We start from the raw sequence: 16,611 nt of genomic DNA, 5'->3' as shown, positions 1-16,611 counted from the left end.
CATGGAAAAAATATTGTTTGGATAAAGTACTTGTTTACACGGAGTTCTGGAAACAGTTGCAGCTCAGGAAAATTTTTTCTGATAATTCTGTTCTTGAATTTTCATGCAATGAACACGTCTTGGCAGGGAAGGTGTGGAGTCGTCCTGCAACTATATTTTGTGGTACAGGTTCTGTGGTCTGAGCTGCATCACATAATCACACTGTGCACTGCCAGAAGCCCTGACTCCCCACTGTTCACTGTTTCTGTACAGTCCAAGGCATTGAGAGAGAGTAACCCAGTGAAGCCAGCACAGCATCCTTCTGGCAGCGCCCACCAGTATGCACAGCAAGGAGATCTAGGCCAATCTGGTCTCAAGAGCACTGCTGCTGGGACAATGTATGGCAACAGGACCATGCCACAGCCTGCACCACCAGCACATACCTTCACCTGTGGTGTGCTTCTTCACATTTTCTACCACACAGATGGGGCATTCCCCCTCATTCACTGTGCTGACCACACCATCCATGAGACACAAGAGAGGACCTCATTCCACATACCAGCTCCAGAAGGTCTAAGTGCTTGGCGACTGCTAGATGCAAAGTCTGCCTTGCGCCTATGATAACAAGCAAAAAGCCACGCTTGTGGCAGACAATTACAACCACAGCAGCTATACCTATGCTTTCATTCTGGCTTTCACCCTGGCTTTCACCCATGGCTGCAGACCTTCCTCCAGCAATGCCAGCTGACTGACTACCAAACCCTGGGATGCCAAGCACTGCCTAGAAAGATGCTGCCACAGAGCCTGCAGCAGTAGCACGGTGTGCCTGGGTGTTTTGTTTAACACACACATGGGTGGCCAGCTGGCTGATAGGTGCCAGATTTCTAAGTATCTGCAAGATACTCTAAAACTAGACAGTGGGAGGCATAATTTAGGTTTTGGGTGGTTTCTGAAGAATGAGGGACCAAATCAATGCAGCATTGTTCTCTAGAGCTGACTGTGATAGCCTCTGTGTGGGTATAGCTTATGCTAGTAAGGACAGCAAAAGCACTTTTTTTCTCGAAAAATATTTGCTTTTGGGCCTGACCAGGAACTTGGTCACAAAACCACATAAATCTCATGTTTCCAGAAATGGTGCCTTGGAGGCAGCTTCTGTTGTGCATGCTCTCACATCTTGAAATGCATGAGGTTGCATAAATACTCCAAAAATGCTTTCAAAACCCAAAATTCTGTTTTCTTTTTATGACATACCTATAGCGTATCCTTATGTGTGGACATCCCTATAATAGTCTGGAAGCACCCTGCAGCATGAACATGGATAGAATAACGTCAAACACAGTGTAGGCAGAGCCAACATACCTGTTTCATATCTGTCTCTCAAAGCACCATCAAGATATCAATTACATTGCACCAAAGAGGGAAAATATCACCCTTCTAGTCTGACCACTGAAACCCAGAGTGCATGGTCCTTGTGAAACTCCTAGAATCCCAGAGAAAAGAAGGGAGTGCTGCAAAATGCCAGGAATGTTGCAGCTTCCATAAAAGCCTGCTCAAATAGCAAGATCTGATTGACTGAAGTGTTTGCTTGAAGAAATAAAACGGATGATCCAGAAGTGGTTTCCTTTCATTGTATGTACTTCAGGCAAATTGGACTGGGAGAATAACACATTCTTATCCTCTGTTGAAGAATGTCTTGATTTTTTTTCCAAAAATACATATAACTGGATGCTAGTTCCGAAAATGTCACCATGCCCTAGGATTGCTTGAATAAATAAGGGGAACTGTAGCTATTGCCAAGATGCTCTTCATTTCTATTTTTGGGCATACTTCTGAAATTCATTCTTAAGCAACACTCACTGCAATCAAGGGAAGTTGTGCTTAGGTAAGGACTGACACTAAGCCTCATCACAGCAGGATTTGCTGGATTTCTGAATTTCAGTCCAAGTCTACAGCTCAAGTCATGAAGCTGCTCCTTACACTTAAAATGGTCCACAGCAAAAACAGAGAGATGAACAAAAGTGAACTGTGGGTGTAAAACTCTATGTTGAAATTTTAGATGTTGTCATTCAGATCAATCTCAAAATTAATGAGTAGTTCAGGTGGACTGGTTCTACTGCTCTTACTCCTCCTCTACCACATAGCTCTGGGACTCAAGTGGGATACAAGTGATCATAATTTTATCAATACCAGGAACTTAAACCATTTAAGACAAAGCAATACTGCCATTCTTGTACATGTAAAGAAGCATGTATTTTTACACTCAAGGACACAAAAAAAAAAAAAAAAAAAAAAAAAAAGAGAGAGACAGAGAAAGAGATAAAGTATATATTTGGGAAATAAATTAGCTCATTTTAATTACGGACAAAGAACCAAAGACTCCAAATTTGCCACTAAATCCACAGGGGCCTGACTGCTGGCACTGGAGGCCGGCACCGATGGGATGTAGCTGTGTCATTTTGGGTTAGACAGCTGTGAGGAAACACGGTGAGGGCTTTCTTCTCCCCTTCTCTTGTAAGAGGCATTTCAGCTCCAGCTCTCACCCCCAGCTGTGCTTGCACCCCAGTTGTGTACCTGCACCAGCTAACTGGCTTGACCTCAGACCTGCTTTGTGACTACAGACTTGTCTGGCTGTGGATGTCCCTGGGTGCTGCCATGGGACGTGCTCTGCTTGCCCTGCTCCATCACGTGGGCCTGCATGGCTTCACCAGTGGTGAACCTGGAGGAACATCTGCTTGGTAGGAGGATGTTTGGTATGTTATTGAGACTTAAAAATGGAGAAATAAAATTAATTAAAATTAACATGGAGAATTAAAAAATGGTTTATTACACAAAACTGGCCTCTGTCACCAAATTCTTATTACTTTAGCTTAGGCTTTGCAGTCTTTTCCTTCCCAAAGGATTAGCCTGTAGACTGCTATGTATACTACTGTAAAATCAGCCGACGTGTTTAAAACAAGCAGGTATCTAAACTGGGTGAAGTCTGTGGTTATAGATGGTGGTTGGCTAATCACTCCCATGTTCATAAAACCTCAATTCTTTTTGAGTGCCTGGCATGACATCAGTGAGAATGAATAGGCTGGAAGATTTAGGCATCTGCTGCAAAGGTGGACATGCAGTGTGCTGGAGACAGACAGTGCTGCGTATCTGTTGACATTCTGACAACTGATACGCCCATGCTCACTTAAGCACTGGGCATGTGTTCTGGAAAATCCAGAGCATACAGGATACATTGGCATGCAGAAATACTCATATGCAGAAAATTTTATTTCCATAGGAATTTACTTCTTTAGAAGTAAATAGTCCGGTTACTGTGTTTAAACACTAGCAATGAATACAAGAATGTTTCTGCTATGAATCATAAAATATTAAAAAGAGACAAAAGTTATTTTTTCATTGAGGCATCACAGACACTATGGTTACTCAATTAAAGCAGATTATAAAGAGTCTACTTCTGCTGCCATGAATTTGTATGATATTACTTGGGATTTTACACAAAAAGTAATATCATATATTTTTCTTGATTTGTCTATAATAAAATAATCTCCCAGCCCTGGAATGAGGACAAGTGAGTTTTCTCAATGGAAAGATAGAGGCTCTAAAAGAGGTACAGAAACCTTATTCATAATTTGACTTTAAGAAATCTTGTTTGCTCGAAGTGCATATGTATCAAATCTGTATCTTCACTTCTCTTATCATTTCCATTCTAGATTATAGGAATTGTAAAATACCTAAAATTATTATTAAAATACAGCTAAATTGACATCTAAATGTTGTTTTATGAATCTCAGAACTGCAAATTTATGGATTAAGGTAAATGAATATTAAGTTCCTTATATGTGGGTGTCAAACGGCATCTGCAAACATCAAATGAATTAGTGGTTATAAAATTTACTGGAAAGCAAACTAAGTATCTACATGGATTCAGAAAATTTCAAAGAAAAGTCAGAAGTTCTTTTTAACAGTTGTTTGAAACAGGTTGTTTTTAAGGTAATTTGCATGTGTATGTAAAAATGTATCACTAAAGTTCTGAAATTTATATTACTCTTACTCATTTTTGTTATTTCAATTAATTAGTGTTTGCACACACTTTCATTAAAAGGTCACATAAGCACATAATACAACAGTAGTACCTCAACCTCTTCTAAAAAAGATTAGCAAAGTAAGAAGTCCAAATCCTGATAATGGTCAGCACCATAGGATCTGAATCCAACCCTAGTTTTCAAAAATTGCCTGAATCTGCACTGCTTGGATTCAAGTATTCTGTTACCTGTTCCTGATGATATGTGACTAAATATTTTATTTTATTGATAAAGCAAGCTATCTGTTGATCATTGCAACTCTATGAGTCCAATTATATTTAAACAGTCTATTTCAGAATGCATAAGACACGTATACACAAAACCAACCTTACTATTTTCCCCTGTAACCCACCTTACTTTTCTGACTATTTTACCTAATTCGTGGTACTGTTACTTTACGACTTCATTTATGGCAATTACCTCATTTTAATTTTCATTCTGAAACAGTATGATTCACTTTAGCTTAGGAGATCTGGACAAGCCATCTTCAGCGTTTTAACTTCAACCACAGGAAATCAGTGCACCGGCTGTATGTTTAGAAGCAACCTCCACACTCTCTTGGTGCAGAGGTACCAAAAAGTGTGACTCAGCCTCTCTCCTAGGAGACATAAAGAGCTGGTTCCAGTGACTCCACCACGTTGCAAAAGCGGTTTGCAGGATTTATGGTTGCTGCTTCAGTCCTTGATGCTGCAGGACTGCGTCTTTTCACAGGTGATAAACAGAAGGTAGGGACTTGGGGGAAGGATGTTCTGAACTTCTTTTTTCAAGCCATTTGTACTCCTCCTGCAGTGTGGGAGACAACCTGAGTTGTCTCCTGAGTTGGGAGACAACTGTAAAGTGATTTAGTAAAAACACACCCTTCTATTGCTCAGATCCTTCATATCATGCATTTGGTCAGAGCAAATGAACATTTTTTTTTTTTCTACTACACAAGTGAGTGCTAAAAATTTTTCTTATGCAGGCTCATTTACAGATATCCCAAAAAAATACCAATTTATATTTGCATCCATGCACACCTAATAAGTTTCTATGTGAGAAGGGTGAACAGCCAAGCGAAAAATATTTCTAGCAACTGCTATCGTGGCTTCTTCCTTTTTCTGCACAGTATTATCGGTAACAGATAGGGTAGGTAAAGTTTCAACTACGTGCCTCTGGACAGGAATGCTTGCCAAGATCTCCCAGGAAAATTCACCACTAGAGGGAGCTCTCCAGCAACCAGACAAGTTTTTTCAACCTACTGAAAAAGTCTATTAAAATTCTGCAACTGCCAAAAAATTCATCTAGCTCACATTCGTTCCAAAATGTAAATGCATACAATTCCTTCTGAATTCATACAATTCCTTATTGATCAATTCTTGTAATGAATTACTCAAGTAATAAATGATTGCTGAATCTGTTTCTACTTATAGCAGGACTTGCACCATGGGAAAAAAAAAAAGGGAGGCGGAGTAGTGTAAGAAGAAAACCAAAGCAGACAACAGTTTTTGGGGGTTTTCTTGTTGTTGTTGTTGTTTTGTGTTTTTTTTTTTTTTTGTTTGTTTGTTTGTTTTTCCTCTTTCTCTTCTAATTCCTATGCAATGAGAAGTGGTTGCTTTCTGTAAATGTGAGCACAGTCTGCAGCTGTGTTGGTGTCACCAGGATGAGTGTCAACACACTATTTTTTTCATATTGTTTAGCACATTTGCTGTCTTGCAAGTTTCATGTAGATGATAAAAATGCCACGACTTGTTTTGCAAGAATAGAGATTTTTCCATTCCAAGGCCGAAATATACCCAGCTACATACGTCCCTTGATACTGCTGTGCAGTACACTGTGTGCTGGCTACTTTTCGCTTTTCAAGTCAGATGAATCAAGTGCTTTGGATTCTTTTCCAGTTCTTTCGTACTGCTGTCAAAACCGTAATATTTCAGTATTAAGGTAATTGCATCTATTTGAAAAAAGCTCTTGTAAATATTTTAACTGAAAGTTTAATTAATTTCCTTAGCTTAACAAGATAGAAAATTTTATATTGATGGACTACTGTGGTGAGCTATTGCATCACAATTTTTTCCAGCAACTACTATAGAGCAACATTACACAAATGTATTAGACACAGCAGGGGCATGGTGACAAACAACTCTTGACAAACAACAGTTAGGTATCTCTACCAATAGAGACAAATATATCTGCCACTGTACAGAAAGGACATACAGGACACCGAGTTATGTAGCAGTACTTTGGATAATTACAGAAGATGTCACAGACTGACACGATAATAGAGAAATGGCCACTTACAGGCTAACTCTGACACTATTATCTTGATCTCTGTTATTATTTTTTTCATTACCTGTGTCTTTTAATTTATTCTTCCTTCTCTGTATCACACATATCTAGAAAATTAGCAAATGAATCATAAAAGATTTATCAGGTTGAATTATATAATTGCAGCATCTACGTGTTAAAACATATTTGACAAAAGGGAACAAATTAATGCCTTCGAGAAATCCAATAATCAGGCATCAGTCTGCATGTCCTCACCTCCTATTTCTGCAATCAAATTGACTTAGGATGTATAAGAAAAATACCAGACTTCTAGTTGGAACTTCTGACTCTTTCATAAACAGGCAAATGAAAATGATCTATACTAAATGTGTAATTTCAAAAACACCTGTGGCACAGGCCAAAATGTAGCAAAATGGGCTGAGGTCAACTGCATGAAGCTCAACAAGGCTAAGTGCCGGGTCCTGCACTTGGGGTGCAATAACCCCAAGCAGAGCTACAGGCTGGGAGATGAATGGTTGGAAAGCTGCCAGGCGGAGAAGGACCTGGGAGTATTGGTTGATAGTCGGCTGAATATGAGCCAGCAGTGTGCTCAGGTGGCCAAGATGGCCAACAGCATCCTGGCTTGTATCAGAAGCAGTGTGGCCAGCAGGGCTAGGGAAATGATCATCCCCCTGTACTTGGCTCTGGTGAGGCCACACCTTGAGTACTGTGTTCAGTTTTGGGCCCCTCGCTACAAGAAGGACATCGAGGTGCTTGAGCGAGTCCAGAGAAGGGTGACGAAGCTGGTAAGGGGCCTGGAGAACAAGTCTTATGATGAGCAGCTGAGGGAGCTAGGTTTGTTCAGCCTGGAGAAGAGGAGGCTCAGGGGCGACCTTATTGCTCTCTATAGGTACCTTAAAGGAGGCTGTAGTGAGGTGGGGGTTGATCTGTTCTCCCATGTGCCTGGTGATAGGACGAGGGGGAACAGGCTAAAGTTGCGCCAGGGGAGTTTTAGGTTGGATGTTAGAAAGAACTTCTTTACCGAAAGGGTTGTTAGACATTGGAATGGGCTGCCCAGGGAAGTGGTGGAATCACCATCCCTGGAAGTCTTTAAAAGACATTTAGATATGGAGCCTAGGGACATGGTTTAGTGGGGACTGTTAGCGTTAGGTCAGAGGTTGGACTTGATGATCTTGAGGTCTCTTCCAACCTTGAAATTCTGTGATTCTGTGAAAAGTTAGAAGGCACTGAATACAGTTTTAGCACAGATACAACTAAATTCATCATTAAGGCCTTATGACAAAAATGGGCTTTAATACTTTAACTAGCTTGCTACAGATATGGCATCATGAGAAGAACTTTACATAGCGCATTGATTGAATGGTATTCAGAAGATATTTATTACTTTATTATTCTGATATTCTTCATCTTGGAGGGGGGAATTCAAATGATTCTTAAAAGTAATCAACAGTGATAAATTCACCTTTAAAATAACACATCATCATTTTAAAATTAATGTAAGAAAAGGTGCAAAATAAATACCTGTACAACATGGACAGCAAAAAATGACATATTTGAGATTCGAAGTGCACAATATGGCACTGTTTTACCTCCTGAGAACACTAAGATAAACCTCGATGAAATGATCTCTGACCTATACACAGGTAAAAGCATGTGGTGGCTCCAGAATACATCCACTAAGAGAAGGGAGTTTACAGTGAAAGGACTCCACTCAAGACCCAATCCCAACGTCGACCTCAAGCCCCCCGGGGCTGGAACATGGTGCAGAAGCTCTGTCACAGCTGCTGACGAATCTGCCGGGAATGTAAGGACAACTTTCTCATAGACATATTCAGTGCAAACTGAGGCCACGTCAGCTGTAATTTACAGGAACTTTTTCAATGACTCATATTTAAATTTACTCTATTTTTATAATTATGGCCTCCACTTCCTATTTTTGACAGAGACCTTTAAATCACAGGGATTTTCAAGGGATTTTTATGGTTCTTTCACTGATGAGATTACATCTTCTGTATAGGAATGGTTTTTCAGAAGATGTCAGTGCGTGGAAGTAGCTTGACTGTCAGAATGACCAACAGGCACACAAAAGGAGTTCAACAACTGGCTTGCACGAGGTCCTGGCCGGCTGAAGCTACTGCTAGAAAAAGAAAAGGCAGAGACAGACTATGAGATACACTTTCTTATCAGCCATAGGAATGAAGAGCACAGCGCTCTTCCTTCTCAGCCTGTTTCTCTGAATAATTCTTGCCCTTTTCAGAACAGTACATTACATGCAATAATTGTGCAGCATGCTTGTATGAGGTGGGGGCGTAGAAACAGGTTTGGTGTGCAATTCAGGTTGGAAATGTGCTTCAGTGAATTAGTGTCATTTACCTCAGCTCCCGGTGTAATTGTTCTTGTTGCTAGCCAGTCATACTCAGAAGATTGAAATAAATTTCGATTCAGCATTCAGTTACGGGGCTTAATTGCTTTACAAAATATTATGCATTGTTACAAATACACCAGAATAGTGGAGTTAACCTCACATGCTTGCATATCAAAAAGAAGATTGCATTCCAAAAGAAGCAATCCCCTTAACTGCAAATAAGAGGCTTTAAAAGATCTTTGGCTTGAATGAAAAAAATGCCTTCTTCTTGGAGCCTAGCCCACATCCCTGTGTATAAAGTCCACTAGGACTTTGTGAGAACATCAAACAACAAAACCATGTTCTTTGTCCAACGTGGAGTTCTGCTCTAGATGCAGAGTTAGAGTGCTACTTGTGCCTTGCCAAAAAAGCAAATGTATACCAGAAGCAAAACCAGAAGTTCTATTGAAAATACCATTTGTTTGCAGGGAAAGATATGAACCAACATTTTTTGTTCCCCCCACCCACCAATAAATAAATAAATAAATAAATCTGTCCAATGTTTGGGTTTGTGAGAAACACTCCGTAGCCAATAACTTAGGCTCAGGCGAGGATCTCAGTGAAGTAGTAATTTATTCGCGATTGCAATGCCGGCCGCCCCACAAGCAGGAGAGTGCGCCTACTAGTTCCAAAACACAGTTTATACACTTTTTGATGACAGGACCCTCCCCTGTTTCCCCACTGAGTGAGTAATCCAGGTTCACAATCTATCTGATGCTTCACAGACAATGCATGGCCTTCAGTTGCTGGCCTGTTAAATTTCAAATTTCTTTTGACACTTTTACAGTTTAAAGTGGTAACGTTTCTTCACTTATCTGACTTGACACCGCGATTTTCACCTAATTGTCCTATGTCTGCATTTTACAAGGTCGCCTGCTAAGCTTTCTTATCACTGTAAGCATATCTCAGTACCACATTCCTTCCTTCTAAATGTAACTCTGCAAAAGCAACATTTATATTCCCACAGGTTTCAAAGGAAAATGTCAGAATTGTACCAGAACACCTCAGCAGTAAAAGGGCTACCATTTTTCACGTGTTATACCAACATCCATCCAGTATCTAAAGGCATGAGTGCTGTCAGGATGAAATACAGTAGTTTAATCTTCTGATTTTACAGCAAGGCTGTAAAAGTTATTTCCTCTTGTGTTTTCTAAAAAAGTTCTTGTGACATAAAATGGAGAAAAAAAAAAAAAAGCCATATATCCCAGCATGGCTTTTTACCCTTAACATAAATGTGCAACGTTGTCTTTGGTCTGACAAAATAGTTTCAACGTTTCAAGTGTGTACCTGATTATACTTTACCCTCCCCCTCAGCTTCAGTGCCATTCACAGATTATTAGATTATCTAATAAATTTATTTGCTTTGAATCAAGAGAAGTTCAGAGAAGCTACTGCCATGAGCTTTCCACCACTTTTTTGGTCAGGATTTTCTATCTTAAGAGACTGACATTAACTTGGACAACAAGAAAGGGTTTTTGTTTGTTTGTTTGTTTGTTTTTTTGGGGGAGGGGGGCATTTTGTTGTTTTCACTGTTTTTCTGCAAAGTTCATCTGGTGGACTGAAACTGTTTACAGCTCTTGATATTCTAAGAGGCCAGTACAATCTATTCAGTTATTTTCTGTTTAGTTAAGCTTATTAAATCGGCAGTTACTTTTGAAAATCACAGTGAGAAAGTTACTCTTTAAACTGACAATACCGCAGAATCAGATTTCTAATGCAGTGAAAAAAAAAAAAAAAAAAAAGACAATACAGACATTTATTCTTTGCTGCTTGTTTTTCTATTTCTATTTGTTTCATAGGTCACATTTTCAATAAAATAAATCCATAAACATATGCAAACATTTTACAGCCCTTCTTAGAAAATGGCATTGCACACACAAGACAAGAACTATTCAGTTGCATCCAAAATTATAGTTCTTTATATGTGCATGGGGAAATCCAGCTGTGAAAACAAACTGAGGGACTGATAATCTTTTGGTGTAATTACAATAGGCTCAAAGCATAACACATACATTTCTGTTTTAAATGTATCTACTATTTCAATGCCTTCATCTTTATTATTTCAATGCCTAGGGTCCAATCAGGGAAGGGATCCCAAATGTGCTAGATCGCACCAAAATCAGCAAAGGGTTGCTTGCTTGTAGTCTTGCCTTCTGTTGTGCTTGCGGATGTAGATCTCTATTCTGTGAGGTCATGCAGATGTCAGCGCATGGGACAGAACAGATGTGCAACATTCCTGAAAATGGGATTTGTGAGATGCAAGCAAGTGGGACCACTGTAGCACCAATTTAGTTTGGTTTAAACTGCTGTGAAACTGCAGCTTGGAGATGTGGGTCCTCAGCTTGGAGGTGTGGTTGCTATAAATTTGTTTTTTACCTGTCTAAATCCTGCAGCCAAATGAAGGGAGTACCTCATTCTCCTGCAGTCTCACCCATCCCCAGTATTAGCACTAATGAGGCAAGCTAGACAGCCAGACTGTGTTGTCTTGAAACTATGGGCTTTCATGACATGACTATCATTGAAAAAGGAAAATATTACTTCCCTGACCTTGTTTATGTAAGGCCAAATAAACACCAACTGGGGTGTAAAAACAAGGGAAGGACCTTATATGTGATAGTATGGGAAGAAAAGGATGGCCTATACAAACAGCAGCTTGCATTTTAGTGTAATGTGATGTCTCCAAGCGCTGCAGGGATGGCATCACCCTTTTCTGCCACTGAAAGGAGTTGCTCTACTTCCAACCTACTGAGTCTTTTGCTTTTGCCCTCAGGACTTGTGGCCAGCCCAGCTCGCTGGTCACTCAGCTTGTTAATTCAGTCTGTAGGAGGCTCAGGGAAAACCTTATCGCTCTCTACAACTACCTGAAAGGAAGGTGTGGGGAGCTGGGGGTCAGCCTCTTCTCGCAGATAACTAGCAATAGGACTAGAGGGAATGGCCTCAAGTTGTGCCAGGGGAAGTTTAGGTTGGAAATCAGGAAACATTTCTTCTCAGAAAGAGCAGAGCAGTCAGGTATTGGAACAGGTTGCCCAGGGAGGTGGTGGCGTCACTGTCCCTGGAGGTGTTCAAGGAAAGGTCGGACGTGGTGCTTAGGGACATGGTTTAGTGCGTGACAGTGATGGGAGGGTGATGGTTGGAGTAGGCAATCTTGGAGGTCTTTTGCAAGCTTTATGGTTCTGTGGGTCTGTGATTTAAAACTGATACCGAAACAGCAATTCCAGCCGCTACGGAGCTTATGGCACCCAACCCACAGGCGTGCTCCGCGCACCCTCCCTGAGGCCCCCGCCCCCCTTGCGGCCGCCAAACCCCTCAGAGCCCCCGGCCCCTCCCCTCAGCGCCTCGGGGACAGCGGGGCGGGCGGGCTGCGCATGCGCCTCCTCCGGCGGGCCACCACCCGCGTGGAGGCGGTGGGCGGGGCGGGAGAGGGCGGGCTCGCTGAGGGGGCGGGGCTATGAGGAGCCCCCGCCCCGTGCCGGGCCCCGCCCCGTGCCGGGCCCCGCCCCGTCAGTCCGGCGCCGGCCCGCGGCGGGGCCGCAAGTTGCCCGGGACGGCGGCGGCGGCGGCTCTGCGGGGCTCGGTTCGGCCCGGCCCAGCCCGGCCCGCGGGGAGGGGGGGACGGCCGTTGGCACGGAGCTCCCCCGCGGAGGGGACCGGGGGCTGCCGGGGTCCGAGGGGATGCGAGCTGCGGGCCGGCCCCGCCGCGGCGTGGCGCGGGGGAGGTCGGGCCGGGCCCTGCGGCGCTGAGGAGCTGGAGCCCCGTCCCGTCCCGTCCCGTCCCGTCCCGTCCCGCCCCGTCCCGTCCCGCCGGCCCGGAGCCGCCCGGGATGGATCATTTCTGTCAGCAGGTGCAGCAGAAGGACGTGGGCCGCAGGCTGCAGGTCGGGCAGGAGCTGCTCGAGTACCTGCGCGACCCCGCGGCGTCCCCGGACGTGGAGCAGGACCCGCAGCGGCTCGACAAAGTGATCGACGAGCTGGCGGCGTGGGTCAACTCCAGCAACTTCAAGGTGCGGGGCGGGGAGGGGCCGGGGCGCTCCTTGGCCACACGGACAGGCCGGCGTCTGGCCCGGCCTCCAGCCCTTCCTCCCCCGGAGACTCGGGAATCTGGCCTGGCTTTGGCTAACACTTCTCGCTTTCTGTTCCTTTTATCGTTGCCTGCACATGGCAGCACATTCCCTCTTGGGGGACACCCCCCCAACTGTTCCCTTCGCCTGAAATAGCATAGCTATAACATAGCTAGTAATTCTTTTTTTGCTACCCCTCCCATTCCCTTCCCGTGCTGGGCTCTCTGCTTGGTGTAACGTTTCCTGGGATTCCCAGGATTTCCTGCAGGCCCTAAAGAGTGCTGTTTCACTGTGTTGGTATTTCTCTCTGCTTAATGACTGAATTGCTTCTTCGGGTTCCAGTTGTAAATTTAAAGTTTTTCTATCGCCTTTAGGTGACTTTGTCATAGACGAGAAGTTACACGGTATTTTTATAGCTACCCGATGATGACTCATGTTTGGCTTTTTTTCCTGGTGCGCTTTTGGCTGACATACAGGAAAACAGTATTTACGGTGGACACGTGGGAGAGTAATATTTGTCAATTTTTCTGCTGTTGGTCAGCCGATAACCATAGACAATGTAGCTTTATTACCAAACGCGATCGCATTCGTCTTTGCGTGCTTTTTTTTTTTTTTTTTTTTTTTTTCTTTTTTTCCTGCTGTATGTAACTGTCGCTGGTCTGCGCTCTCGTCATCTGGTGGCGGTGTTGATCTGTACTGCTGAGCTCGGGTCTGGCAGCAGGGCAAGGGCCGCCCTTCCTGCTGCGCAGAGTCCCAGAGTTGCTGTCTTGTCTCCTAAGACAGTTGTCCTTAGGACTTAGTCCTTTGGACTTAGTGCATGGAGGTTATGGTATTTTTTTTTCCTATTTCTGTAATCTCTGGAGGAAAACAAAGGAACACCTTGCAAAGGCAGTGTGTTTGTGAAATACTTATTTTTACTCCTTAGATTTGACAATGCTATGTACTTGGCTGTGTTTGCACATAGCACTTCTAAGTTTGAGGCCTGAAAATGATCAGGCTCAGCTGTATTTGCATGTATCTCGCTTTTTTTTTTTTTTTTTTTTTTTTTGAGCAAATTTGTTCCTAAAGATCAGGTTACTTACAGGGAGTAACGTGGATTGGATAAAGATGATTTACTTGTTTTTGAATTCTTAATCTGAGGATAGTTGTTGGCAGTTGATAAATGTCAAAGTTAGGCAAGTTATTTTTAAAACATGTAGGATAACATAAAAGTTGTTTCCTGAACTTCTAAATTGATGAAATCGGGAATTGAAAAGGAAATGTCAAGGTGTTGTGGTGGTTGTTTCTTTTTATCTTTGTAAAGCAAGTCATTCTGCTCACTGTTGATGTAAAGTGACAGTGATGTTGGCTGTTAGGACTGTACAACAAAGGAGGAATCTACTGTAGGCCAGATAACCTTCCCAAGCCTCAGTCAAAATATGAGGTTATTATAAAATCTTATAATTAATAATTATAATTCTTACTATATTATAATATGACAATTATAATTCTATAAGTAGATTTCTATAAATTATGATGATTATTATAATTCTTACTATATTCTTACAGTCTCCTTTTCTGCGTGTCACCTATTGGTGGCTCTTTATACATAAAAAAACCCTGCATTTCAAAGTATATTGTACACGCAGTATTAATGGCAACAGCACGAGGTGTTGGATGTTTTGTTTGCAATCAGTTCCAGTGTCCCTGTCTATGATGGTGTTGTTTGGCATCTGATGTTTCCAAATGAAAATAAGGAATATTCTGAAGAATTGTGGTTGGATCTAAAATTCATATTTCATCTTAAACAAGCATGGATGTTACATGCAGTGGGACTTGATCTTTGTAGCTCCCTTCCAAGTGAAGTATCCTGTCCGATGTTTAACTGCTAGGTCTTAGTTTGTTGGTAAGCTCGGGGCCTGAATGATGACAGAAGATAATGAGTGTCACAGGCTTGTATGTATTCTCGAGACAAGTATTTCAGTAAACTTTGTTTTTAATTATGGTATTTATATTGATTTGTTGGATGCCTTTTTTTTCTGCTGAGGAGTGAATATTCCTAGAAGTTCCTACTTAACATCTTTTTTTTTTTTTAATGTCCTATTGAAGGTCTTCAAAGTCCTGAAGTAATTAATCCCTCCCAGTTGGCATGGCAGTTTAATTGGGTGATGATATTGGCCGGTAATTGGCCTGTTTGTCAGAACTGCTGAGCTAGATGAACTGGAGTTACAAGCAGGGGATATTTAAAGAAAGTTACAAGAAGGTGCATTATTTTCTTGGGGGTGACAGGTATGGATAATGAGGCAGTAACTAACATAACTTGCCCTGGATGTGCTATATTTGTTCCCACTCTACTGAGTGTGAAACTTCAATTCTTCTACATGAAGTGCTCCATCTGAACATCCTGAAAAAGAAGAGGAGGGATCTGGGAGCTCTTGGTTCTTCTCTGTGCAATGTCTGAGAAGACATGACATCCTATGACAGTTTCTGCCTCAAATAAACACGAGGAGAGGAACTGGAAGAAATGGGAACAGAACGGCTGATTTGGCAGACTTGGTAATGAATGAAAAGAGATGAGGGGTTAAGTAACCAAGTGTGGACTTGTTATCAGCAGGGTTGAATTAAGAGGTCAAAATCTTTTTGCCACAAGTTTAATAGTGTTTTTACTTTTTGAAAGTTTGCTTGTACTGGGTCTGGCTGGGATGTTAACTTCCCCTGCAGCAGCCCATACAGTGCTGTGCTCTGCGATTGTAGCTAGAACAGCAGTGGTATCACACCAGTGTTGTGTCTGCTGCTGAGCAGTGCTGACACAGCATCAGGACTCTCTTTAACCCTCCTGGGGGGTGGGCAAAAAGAAGTGAGAAAAGAAACATCACCAGGGCAGCTAACCTAAACCAACCAAAGGGATATTCCATACCATATGATGTCATGCTCCACAATAAAAGGTGGAAAAAGGAAGAAGAGGGGAGGGGTGGGCTCTCGTGAAAATGTCGGTCCTCCTCACAAACACCGGCTACATGCGCTGAGGCCCTGCTTCAAGGACGTGGTCAAGCATTGCTCATTTGTGGGAAGCAGAGAGTAATTTCTTTCCTCTGCACTTCCACATAATCTTTATTTGTGGTTTTATCTCAACCTGTGAGTTGTTCTTTACTTTACTTTTTTCCCCCCTTCATCTAAGGAGGGGGACTGAGAGAGTGGTTGTGGTGTTTAGCTGCCTAGCATGGTAAAAACACCACACAGCTATTCATAGTGGTTTAATTAGCAAAACTCAGCCAGTAGTTCCAAACTATGAAAGCTGATCAGGAAAATGTCTACGTTCATCTTTCTCATTGAAGAGGAGATCAGTTACCAGTTGGAGCGGCTGACAAATCAGTAAGGTGGGATTAAGAACATGTATTGATTTGTCTGGGAATGGCATGGAGTGAAAGTTTGTTACAGAACACTGGAAGCCTCACAGAGAGGGAGATGAGCTGTTTTCCCAGGCTGTCTGTAAGGGGTGTCCTGGGGACTTCAGTTAGGATGTCCACTGTGCAACCAGCGATGTAGCAGCTTCCAAAGATGCTCGGAAACTTGTCAACACCAGGGAGTACCCAGAAGAGGTGCACAATTCAACCTTTTCGTTTCAGACCTCATTACGATCGCAGGGTTGCCCACTGAACTGGAAATCATTTGCCTAGCATCCTGGTGCTATGATTTGTTTTGTTATATATCGGCTGGGACTTTGATTTGTTGCTGCAATCCAAACATTTTTCATGATTTTTTGTTTTTTAAATGGCCGTTTTCCCAAGGCTGCAAACAGTAGTGGGGAAAAAATGAAGGGGAAAGAATTCTGATTTTTTTTTTTAAAGAG

At 42.5% G+C, this 16,611-nt stretch overlaps 1 protein-coding gene across 9 annotated transcripts in view; it reads left to right on the top strand.

The window, feature by feature from the left end:
• Window positions 1–12,254: 12,254 nt before the first annotated feature.
• CLASP2 (cytoplasmic linker associated protein 2) overlaps window positions 12,255–16,611 on the top strand; it is a 138,284-nt gene continuing 133,927 nt past the window's right edge. For 7 of the 9 annotated variants that reach the window (XM_084281933.1, XM_084281940.1, XM_084281937.1 and 4 more), the window contains exon 1: window positions 12,412–12,725. In XM_084281933.1, coding sequence (XP_084138059.1) covers window positions 12,546–12,725 — 180 coding nt within the window. In that variant the 5' untranslated portion in view covers window positions 12,412–12,545. Of the gene's footprint in view, window positions 12,299–12,345; window positions 12,726–16,611 lie in introns of those variants that run through there. The other 2 variants (XM_084281942.1, XM_084281941.1) reach the window with 2 other exon arrangements.

The sequence above is a fragment of the Netta rufina genome, assembly GCF_964035555.1.
Source record: "Netta rufina genome assembly, chromosome: 2".
Taxonomy (NCBI): Eukaryota; Metazoa; Chordata; class Aves; order Anseriformes; family Anatidae; genus Netta; species Netta rufina.
The sequence above is the reverse complement of the archived record's forward strand: the minus strand, read 5'-3'. Positions and strand labels throughout refer to the sequence as shown.